This window comes from Terrapene carolina, unplaced genomic scaffold, assembly GCF_002925995.2.
Source record: "Terrapene carolina triunguis isolate 2854851 unplaced genomic scaffold, T_m_triunguis-2.0 Scaffold189, whole genome shotgun sequence".
In the NCBI taxonomy this organism is placed as follows: domain Eukaryota; kingdom Metazoa; phylum Chordata; order Testudines; family Emydidae; genus Terrapene; species Terrapene triunguis.
The window spans coordinates 6,520,252-6,531,312 of record NW_020664540.1 but is presented as its reverse complement, the minus strand read 5'-3'; the positions used below and the strand labels follow the sequence as shown (position 1 = coordinate 6,531,312).

The window sequence follows — 11,061 nt, the reverse complement described above, 5'->3', positions numbered from 1 at the left end:
TCACCAGTGCAGCTGCGCCGCTGTAATGTTTTGATGAAGACACTCTACGCCAACGGGAGAGAGCTCTCCCCTCAGCGTAGTTAATCCACCTCCACGAGAGGCGGTAGCTATATCAGCGGGAGTAGCTCTCCCACCGACATAGTTCTGTTTACACCAGCGCTTAGGTCAGTATAACTGTCTCTCAGGGGTGTGGATATTTCACACCTCTGAGTGACGAAGTTATGGTGAAGTAATTCTGTAATGCAGACCTGCCCTAAAATGGCTAAGTCCCATTTCCAATGGTGACTTAGGTCAGTATAACTACATCGCTCAGAAGTGTGGCTTACCACACCCCTGAGCAACGTAATTATACCAATATAGGTCTGTAGTGTAGACCAGACCTATATTGGTATAATTACGTTGCTCAGGGGTGTGGTAAGCCACACTTCTGAGCGATGTAGTTATACTGACCTAACTCCCTGTGTAGACAGCGCAATGTCAGTGGGAAGTTAGGAGCTAAATATCTTTGTGGATCTAGGCCTTTTTCCCTAGCCCTGAACTATAATATGTTAGCATTAATGAGATTAACCACAAAGACCCTGTAGAATACAATAGACTTCAATTTGGCGGGGAGAGGGGGAATTGAAGCTAAAGATAAAAACTTTAGGGAGTTTGGAGCTACTACTTATGAACCTGTTCAATCAGAGCTTTGGAATATCTGTCAGAGATGAAGGCATTGACTTATTTTTCCTCTGGAGCAGTGCATGAGAATTCTGCAGTTACACCCTGATACAGCAAAGCACAGCATGTGTGTAAGCATGTGATTAGTTCCATTCACTTCAATGGAACTACTCGGGTGTTTAAAGGTACACATGTGCAAAGTGTTTTGCTGGATCAATGTCTTATATTCTGAAGACCCTATTAAAAATCATACAAATGCTTTGACTAAATGTGGTGGGACAAGGGATTGTTGTTAAAATGATTACCTTCAAGCTCTCTCATATGCATGGTTGAAGAAAAAAATCTGCAAATTATGTACACACCTATATGGATTAAAATTCTCTTTCCTCTTCATTTGGGCTCCCTCACTTTGGTAAACAGTCTGTCCATTATTGCTGCATAAAAGCCTATAGCAAAGCCCACTGAAGTCAGTGGAAAGACTCCCATTGACCTCAGTGAGCATTGGATTGAGACCTAAAAGAGTGTTTCTGGAATAAGTCCCCAAACCTGCTGTCTTTTATCCTGTAATATTGTGGGCTGTTGTGCAAGATGTATCGACAGAAAATCTTCTGGATAAGGGAGATTGCACTAAGTTGGGGACTGGCCTCAGAAATTATTAAAAGGGGAATGGGCTTTATTTACATTGACATAATGTTCTTTTAATGTCTCCTAATAACAGCAATTTGTCATGTATGACTTGGGAGAGTTAGATGTCATAGAACATGTCAATTTTCCTTTAAGGATATAGCATTCCAGAATTTCAGAACCATGCTTTCCCCTGCATCCAGAGCTGAGAACAAGAAGAACTGTTACCTTTAGATATATGGAGAACTGTTGTCTCCATTGACTGTTGTAGTGATTTAGGTCCCAATCCTGCAAACTAATCCACACAGACAGACATTTATACCCTCCTTTATACAAAAGTCTTTGGGGAATGGGGATGTGCATTGGAACAAATGTAGATCAGCCTGCAGGATCATGACCACTGTTTGAATTGGCTTTTGATGCGAAGACCTGTTTTATAGGATTCTATTTCACAACTAAATGCAAATCATTTTGAAAGGAGCTGTTATCTGCAGAGGGATTAATACAAATCCTTTCATCACACATTAATGAATGTTGCAATTTCCTTTCCAGTTGAGGCTCCCAAAATTTAAGAAGTTACCACATAATCTGCTGCTTTAACACAGCCTTTCTTTGAGAGGAAGGGGGCAGCAGCACTTTTGTACAGTATCTGACCCCTCATTTTTTGTTTTGTTTAAAACCAGTGTTCATTGAGTCTAAATAAGTGATTAGAGGCGATTTGCTGAATGGAGAAGATGATTGTCCGGGGTGTCACAGCTGGAATACAGGAGGTATAGAGGAAGGGTGGACCATCAATGCCTCCATTATTCAAGGTTTGGTTAACTCCAGGAGCCAACTACTGTTTAAACACAAAAGGTAGAGAAGAATTCAGGGGCAGAGCCATCTTCTTCTCTTCCCAGCACTTCCTGATTTTCTGCCAGGGCCACCCAGAAGATTCAGGGGGCCTGTGGCAAAGCAATTTCAGGGGCCCCTTCCATAAAAAAAGTTGCAATACTATATTCTCGTGGGGGCCTCTGTGGGGTCCAGGGCCTGGGGCAAATTACCCCATTTGCCCACCCCCCCTCTGGGCGGCCCTGTTTTCTGCCCTCTTGGTTTCTTTCCCAAACACTTCCCCAAGTTCCCACCCTTACCTCAGTGCCCAGAGCATAGTCTAGACTCAGGGATCTCAGTCTGCATATCTTTTTTCTGCCTCTCCCTTGCTCTGTGCGGTGTTGAGTTGGGAGGTAGTGAAAGGGGTGAGGGATGTCATGTGGATCAGTTGCTGCTCATTCTAAAGGCCAGAAGACAGCATTTCAGAGGAGGGCATAGCTGGTTGGAAAAGCCCATACATTTTTTGGGGGGTGGAAGAGACATTTTCTTTAAAAATGTTAGTGGATTTAATTCCCCCCTCTTCCCCCCCCCATCTCTAATTCTCCTCATTCCCTGTGTGCTCCTGCACACCCAGAGAATGGGTAGAGAAGCCCAAAGGTGGATAATCTCACCTGTTCCTCCTCTCTCCCACACCCTTCCTCCTGCACAGAGAACCAAGGGTCCAGAGCCCCCTAGGGGGCTGCAAGCAGGTTTCAGGGGGTCTGCCAAGCAGGGCCAGTATTAGACTCACTGGGGCCCAGGGCAGAAAGTCGAAGCCCCACCACATAGGGCTGAAGTCTGGGGTCCTGAGCACCTGCCACCTGAGGCTGAAGCTGAATTTAGCTTCACGGGGCCCCCCGTGGTTTGGGGCCCTGGGCAATTGCCCTGGTTGCTACCTCCTAATGCCGGCTCTTTTATATGCAGAAAACCAGTTGTGGCACAGGTGTGCCATGGAGTTAATAATAGCATGTTGGGGGAGGGGCCTAAGAAAAAGGTTGAGAACCCCTGCATTAGAGAACAGACCCAACCACTGAGATTAAAGGACAGTACTGAAGTCCTCCACCACTCATAGCAGATTTACATTGCTGTCAATAGCCTTGAGAGTAGACTGGGGCAATTCCATGCTACTCTGGGTCTAATCTCACCATCTCAAATTCCACAGGCATGGAAGGGTGTGTGTCTAGTGAAACTTATGCTGTTCTGCTGTGCAGGACCTGTAGGTGGGCCCTGGGCTACAGAAGCAGTCATAGAGTTGCACCATTGCTGGTTTACAGCCTGGGGTCCACGTGTGAAGATTCTTTCCCCATCCCCTGTGAAACCCCCAGCACACGTCTTGGACACGATTGGGCTGTGTACTGAGTAGAATTTGCCACTTACAGCTAGAGTTCGCCTTTTGGTAGACTGCAGAAGATTGCCCTATGAGAATGGCTTGTTGTTAGCCTATTTGGCAGTAGCTATGCAGCTGTCAAAGTGGCACTTCCCATGACTACAGGGATCTTAAATACTCGTAGCTAGTATAGTATCCTGGCTCTCCGAGCTCTGGTCAAGTGAAAAATTCTCTAGTACTTGTAGCTCAAGAGCTGCATAAGGAAAGAAAGATACCTGCCTATTAAGCGAAGGCCCATGACATATTAAATACCTAGGATTCAGCTGGTGGCCACAGCTGTGGATACAAAGCTGATTATCTGTGGTTATCTGTTTCACCATCATGTCTCATCTTTAATTGTTTGCATTGTGTCTGTCTAATAATACCTAGCATTTATAGCATTTTATATCTTCAAAGTACTGTACAAACTTATTAAGTGCATTAACTAATTTCGATTGTAAACATCCTGGGCAGGGACCTGTCTTTGCGCTTTACGAAGTGCCGTGTATACTTATGGCACTGTATAATTTAGAATAATGAAAGACCTGATCCCACTCCCACAGAAGTCAATGGAAAAAGTCCCATTGACTTCAGGGTGAGTTGGATCAGACCCAAAGCAAGTAAGAGAGTGCCCGAAATAATTATATTTTAGATAGGTAATTGGGGCCCGTAGAGTCAGTGGATTGCCATTTTGGTATCAACAGTGGGAGTTCTAGTGTAGACAAGAAGCTGGTGGCTCTAAGGGCTGGACATCAAAGTGGTAAAAATGCTTGAGCTCTGTGTACACTACCGCTCCCACTAATGTAGCTGCCCTGATGAATTATGGATATAACATTTACAAGTTTAGACAAGGCCATAAAACACGTTTTGGTACTGCTGGTTTAGAGCAGTCCAAATCATGTGATAGCCAAGTTAAGAGAGCAAGGTTTAACTCTGGGATAGATGTTGTTCCTTAGCATGGCTAGAATGCAGTTTGGTACTCTCCACACAAGAAAGATCAAGCTTGGTATAACATGTTTGGGACAGTACTATGTTTATTGCAAAGACAGTGACCTAAATGCTTTAAGAAAAAATTACTAATCAGCTAAACGATCATTTTGATATATTTGGAGATGCCATTTTGATTCCTAGAATATGATTAAAAGCAGCTAGTTGAAGAATTCATACGTGTGTGACACACACCACCACCTCAAGATTGCTCTAAAGCAGGGGTGATTGATTATTTTTTGTCAAGGTCCAAATTTCTTGGTCACGGTATAGTCAAGGGCCAAACTCCAGAGAAAATAATAATAATAATAAAAGCCCAACAACAATAATGGTGATACTAAAGTAAATAAAACGATTTCAGGGTCCATTCAAAAGCATCTGGTGGTCAGGATTTGGGCCACAGTCCACCTATTGACTACCCCTTCTTTAGGGTTAAAAAGGGGCAACACCTAAGTGGCTAGTCAAAGTTCAGGCCTATAGATGTTCCAGTTTGAAGTTGCAATTATTTTCTTTGATGTAATCTTGTGTATTTGCAAGGAACGTATATACAGCCCTGTATCTCTTTGCATGCAGAAGGAACCAAGAACATAAGGGGCCGCAGTTTAACTTACAGCCCCAAGCCTCTTTAGCCAATACCAGACCCAAAAGCTCTCTGGCTTTTTCCAGGGTCATACCAGCCCAGATCCCCAAAGGTATTGGCTTCTAATTTCCATTGTATGCAGGCTCCTGCTTGGCTTTCTTGCTTCTCCCCCTCTCTTCGCAGTTTCTGTGTGATTTCTGTTCCCTCACCCACACACCAACCCAAAACAATACTCAGCCAAAATCTCTCAGGCAGATGCATGCACACTTTGTCTTAGGTGGGGGTTTAGGCTTACTGTTATGTTAACTGAAGGGTGAGTTCATACCTATCAATCTCAATGGCGTTTTAATTGAACACATAACAAGATTTCACCCAGCTTTTAACAAAGGATTGGTTTGGGCAAACACTATATTAATCTTCCTATTCAAGAGATCTGGGTGTAGTGACTGATCAATTTAGACTGTAAAGCTCTTTGGGGCAGGGACCTGGTCTTCATCCCTGTCTGTAAAGTGTCAAGCACAGCAGTGCCACTATACAAATAATAAATAAATAGTTATCCATAGATAGAGATAATGTTACAAGAGCAGAGTGAATTATATTAGGTGTTTACCAAGGCAGAGCTGTCAAGTTACAACTGGCTGTACCTGGCACTCCCACAAGCTGGAACATTCTTTAGCTAAAGTGGCACTCAAAAAGGTGTGGAATTCACTTCCGTCTTAAAATACAAAAAAAAAAAAAAAAAAAAAAAAAAAAAAAAAAAAAAAAAAAAAAAGCCAAATCTAGCAGTACTTACTCAGACAAACTATTGAAACCTATGACGGTTACCCTGAGTAAGTTTCAGAGTGGTAGCCGTGTTAGTCTGTATCAGCAAAAACAAGAAGGAGTCCTTGTGGCACCTTAGAGACTAACATTTATTTGGGCACAGTCTTTTGTGGGCTAGAACCCACTTCATCATATGCATGGAGTGGAAAATACAGGAGCAGGTATAAATACATGAAAGGACAGGGGTTGCCTTCCCAAGTGTGAGGTCAGTCTAACGAGATAAATCTATTAACAGCAGGATACCAAGGGAGGAAAAATAACTTCTTATTACCACTTCAAAAGACTGCTAGATTTGGCCTTGAGAAATGGCTTCAAATATGGGGCCTTGTCCTACTTCCATTTATTTAAATTAATCAAGGATTGATTTGTTTTTACCAGTTAGTTACTCTAAAGGAACCAGGATTGGGCCTTTGATCCTTAACACCAAATACCCACCTAGCAGAATAAATGAAGGAGAAACCTATAGTATCAGCATAGATAGGAACTGGCTTTTGGGAATTTTTTTAAATCCATATAGCCAAGTGATCAGTATCAGCACTGACTGTTAAAACCATCTCCCACTCTGATGATATCCTTTTACTGTACTACTTTGTAATATGTATATCTAAAACTATTGACTACTATTGTATGCATTTCTTAGACAGTTAGCTTATGCGCAAATTGAGTTAATATTGTTTAGATACATTATTTGTTGTTCATGCCATGCTCTGCCCCCCAAAGATTAAATCAGATTAACAACTACTCTTCAGGGTGGTATATGCTGTATTGAGTAACTTTGATGGCCACACTGCTGGTGAGCACAACCCAGCTGAATTAGAAAAGCTTTTTGCAGGGCTAGAGTGGGAAATTGGTACATTTTTGACAGATACTTTGTGGTTTAAAAATATGTAGCACTTCCATAGCTCCTTTCATCCAAGGATCAGAAGTTTAACTCCCTGCAATTCAGTGTTACAGGACTCCTGAAGGTGGGCATCAACCCTCCCATTTTTAGGGATGGGTAAAATGAATTGCAAAGATTGTCCCTTCCCCACTGCCACATAACCAGGGAATGGCAGAGGGGAGGAGAACTCCTATGTTGGCCCCGGCTCCCTGCTCTCACTACTCCATAGGCCCCAGTGCAGCGAAGGGATGTAGCAGGCTGAATGGGTTATAAGTGAGAAAACTCCTACTCCTACTAGTGGGAGCGATTTGCCCAAGGTCACAGAGCTGTCAGTAGCAGAGTGAGACTAGGACCCAGTAGTCCAGGCTACCATTGCCTGCTCTAGCTACCAGATGCCCTAGACAAACCCAGGTGTGGCAGGGGCCGCACTTCCCCAGGGTCCCTCTTTTCCTCCGCCCGTGGCTAGGAGCTGCCTGGCCCGGCCTGGCCTGTGGCCGTCAGGCAGGTGCCGGGCGGGGGGAGCCGGGCTCCGGGCCCAGCCACGTGCTGTTTGTTTGGAAGGTGGGCGCTGGGCTGGGCTCCTCGCTCGGGGGCGTGCGGGCCAAGGGCGCTCCGACTTCCTGCACTAGGGGCCGCGAGCGGCGGCGGGAGAGTCCGGGCTTGCACCGGCTCGGGGCGTGGTTTGCAGCCGAGGAGCGGAGCAAGGGGCCGCGCCACCGCGCCCAGTCCCCTCCCGAGGCAACGCCAGGGTCCCCGCTCCCCATCCCCCAGCGCAGGCGGGTGCCCCCTGGAGCCCCCGGACTGCGCGGACAGTGAGTATCTCCCAGCGCCCCCTGGAGCCGCGGGTGTCCGCGTCCGGCCGGGCAGCAGGGGCAGCGCGGTGGGGCGGTGCTGGGGGGCTCAGCCCGCCGCCCGCGGAGCGTCTGCTGGGGGAGCGCGCAGGAAAGTTGGCGGCGCTGCGGTGTTGACTGGCCGGCGTGTGGCCCCTGCGGGCAGGCGGGGCAGGGGCTGCTGTTGTCGCCGCCCGGGGGCACCTACCGGCGCTGCCTCCCCGGCAGGGGGAGGCAGGCTCCGCGCTGGCGGGGATGTCAGCGAGCGAGCCGCACGCCCGGGCGGGAAGGGAGCCGAGCGCTGCTGAGAGAAGCCCTTTGTGTGGGTGACAAGACGCCTGGAAAGTACCAAGCGCTTGCCCCTGCCGACAGCACCGCACCGACCCCTTCCTTCCCCAGCCCCAGGGGCCGCCTGCCAGGTCGGCCCCTGACCCTGCGCCCCTCGCTGGGTGGGACGCCGGAGAGCAGAACTGTTCGTACTCAGCCCCCCTCCGCGTTCATTGTCTAGGCTTTGGTTACCGTACCTGGCAGCCTTTGTTGGCTGAAGCTGCCTTTGTTCCTTAAATGTCAGCTTCACCTTCCCTGGCCCCCTGCGACTTGTAACCAGACGCTTTTAAGGAAAAACCAGGCGCCTTATTTAATCAAGCAATGCAGTTCCACGCAGGTGTTGGTATTTTTAACATATATTTCAAATGGCTTCAATTTACCCTTTATTTCATTTTCTTGCCAGAAAAAAAAACTACCAGGTGTGTACAGGCATAACCATTTACACAATCTTCGCAAGATAAATCATATTGCAGGCACTGGGAGAAGTAGGGAAAAACTAGGGAGACTTAAGGCACAAAACCTCTAATAAGAAGCATAGGCCATTTTTTTGTGTGAAATTGCCTTATCTGTCATTGAGCCAAACCTTTTGAAATCCATGTTTTCCAGCTTTGAAATATTAGTTTCTTGAGTATTAGCCCGAGTAATGTGTTTTTGGAGACACCATGATGCTGGAGGACATGTAAACTTATACCTGGAAGAGAGAGTCCACAAACCAAAGGAACTGTATTTCTTCCTGACTTGACGCTCTCTTGCTTACGTAACATATGTTATCTTTTAAGATTATTGTTACGTAGTCGGTTATGGACTTGGATTCTGAGCCTGAATCCTTATTAAGGCAAAATTCCACTGAAGCGCATGGCTGAATGAGGACTACAGGAGTTAGTCGTATTATTAACTTTATTACCAGTGTGTGCTCATACAGTCATGTTGTGATGGACAAAATGCTACATAGCAGAGGGTTGCACACTCTGTAACTTGCTTCTGTAGGCCGAGCTCATTGCACACATTGGGGCTCCTTGCATCCCTCCATTCCACCCCACAAGCTCCCTGTGGGCCACTCTCCCACCCCCCTCTATTTCAGGGACTGCCTATGACTCCCCCAAGTCCTATGCGTGCCAAGGGCTCTGTGCCCCCCTATTCCTCTCTCCAGAATACTAGGGTCCTCTATTCCTCCGCACATGCCACGGCTTTATGTACCCCATATTACCTTCTTCCCCCCATGCCAAGGACTCTGTCCCCCATTCTCCCTCCACTACATGTTAGGGGTTCTGTGTGCCCCTTCAGATACCCTTTCCCCTATGCCAGGGGCTCTGTGTCTCCTCCTCCCCCCATATCATTGTCCTCCATTCTCCCCACCCTCATGGCAGGGGCTTTGTGTACTCCCCATTCCCCACCACACAGCAGGGGCTCTGTGCCCCCCCTTCCTCCTTCTGCCCAAATGGCAGAGGCTCTGTGTGCCCCCCATGTCCTCCCCCTATTCCATTGCCCTCATTCTCTCCCCCCCCGTGTCCCCTCCCTTTCCTCCAACACTAGGGCTCCTTATAAGCCAAACAGAGACTGCCATTGAGTTGAGTGTAAGACCTTGCTTCACCCAGCCACGTATTATGATTATTGGTTAAACTTATGAGGCCTTACACTCAACTCAGTGGCATTTCTCTGTCTGTAATGTGAAAACTTTTGAAATGCCTCAACTGATCAATTGTAAAAATTCAGGGAATGTTCTAGATATCAATGAGCAAAACCCTACTGATTTTGGTTAAAATCAGAAAACCAGGAACAGGAAATGGGGATGCACAGAGCCCCTTGCATCTGGTTAGCCAACTCATCAGTTTCAACCACTTCCGTAATCGTCTCTAGAGAAGGCCCTTCATTTTTGGTGTTTATCCATTGTCTCTAAAAAATGCCCAGGTTTTGAAAAAGCCAATAATGAGTTTTATCGATTTCCACCCAGATTTTGGCTTTTCCTGGACTTTGCGTCCCCTTTGCACAGTTTCTGCCAGAATTCAGCGCAGCCCTGTTCACTTCCTCTGTGCCGTGGCAGAGCGAGATGGGCAGGGAGCTGAGTCCTGTCAGCCAAGACCACCCAACCACTGCAGCAGCAGGCTCTCAGGGAGTAGAAGGGTGCACCCTGTGAGTACTAGCCCCCTGCTGGACAGAGCCCACTCCTGACAACCCTGCAATACAGCCTCAAGGCAGGGGAAGCAGGTGACAGAATGATTCAGTCCAGTGTTAGGACACCTGCCTAGTAGGTGGGAGACCCTGGGTCCAGTCCCCCTCCTTCAGATAACTCTTTCATTATTTATTCACAATGGATTAGCTTCAACAGGAGAGAGTGAGGGTTCCCCACATGAGTATATACCATAGCCCAGTGTTTAGAGCACTCCTGAAAAGTGGGAAACTGCTGTTCAAATCCTGTCTCCCTCTCTGGCAGAGAGGAGGGAATTGAACTTGAGTCTCTCACAGCCTAGCTGAGTTCTCTAACCGCTGGACTAAAAGTTGAAGGTGGGAATCACCTCCCCCCCTGTTTTGTGTGGAGATTTTTGGGGGTAAAGGCCGACAGCCTCCGAAGTCGTACAGGGTGCGCCCCTGGCGTTTCAGGGCGTACACCACATCCATGCTGTCACTGTCTTGTGCTTAGCGTGCTCGGTGTAGGTCACTGCATCACGGATCACGTTCTCCAGGAAAACCTTCAGCACCCCACGGGTCTCTTCATAGATCAGCCCCGAGATGCGCTTCACCCCGCCGCGGCGAGCCAAGCGGCGGATCGCTGGCTTCGTAATGCCCTGGATGTTGTCTCGCAAGATCTTGCGATGCCTCTTAGCACCTCCCTTGCCCAGCCCCTTTCCGCCCTTGCCGCGACCAGACATCTTACAAACAGGCAGCTAACACGGAGCAAAGCAGGCACCTAACTCATTCCTTCAACAAGACTTAGGTCCCTACCCCAGTGAGAGGGGCAGAGCTTAGCACACATCCCTGTTTGTTGTCAGCATCTCCCATTGGCTAGCTTAGGCAGGGAGCCGCCTAGCATGCTGGCTTTTGTGGATTGTAGTCTTAGGTGCCTAGCTCTCCTCTTTGTATAGCAGCCCAGGCACCTAACTCAGGCTTTGTGGATTGGTGTGTCATTCCTGTGATTTTC

The 11,061-nt window shown here is 47.5% G+C and overlaps 1 protein-coding gene across 1 annotated transcript; it reads right to left on the bottom strand.

The window, feature by feature from the left end:
* Window positions 1–10,519: 10,519 nt before the first annotated feature.
* LOC112102906 (histone H4-like) lies at window positions 10,520–10,792 on the bottom strand. Its single transcript, XM_024194404.2, has one exon. The coding sequence runs from the start codon at window positions 10,790–10,792 to the stop codon at window positions 10,520–10,522; it is 273 nt and encodes a 90-aa protein (XP_024050172.2).
* Window positions 10,793–11,061: the final 269 nt, after the last annotated feature.

Bases quoted from the DNA above. Each gene is read 5' to 3' on its own strand.
- LOC112102906 (XM_024194404.2), bottom strand. From the start codon at position 10,792: ATGTCTGGTCGCGGCAAGGGCGGAAAGGGGCTGGGCAAGGGAGGTGCT.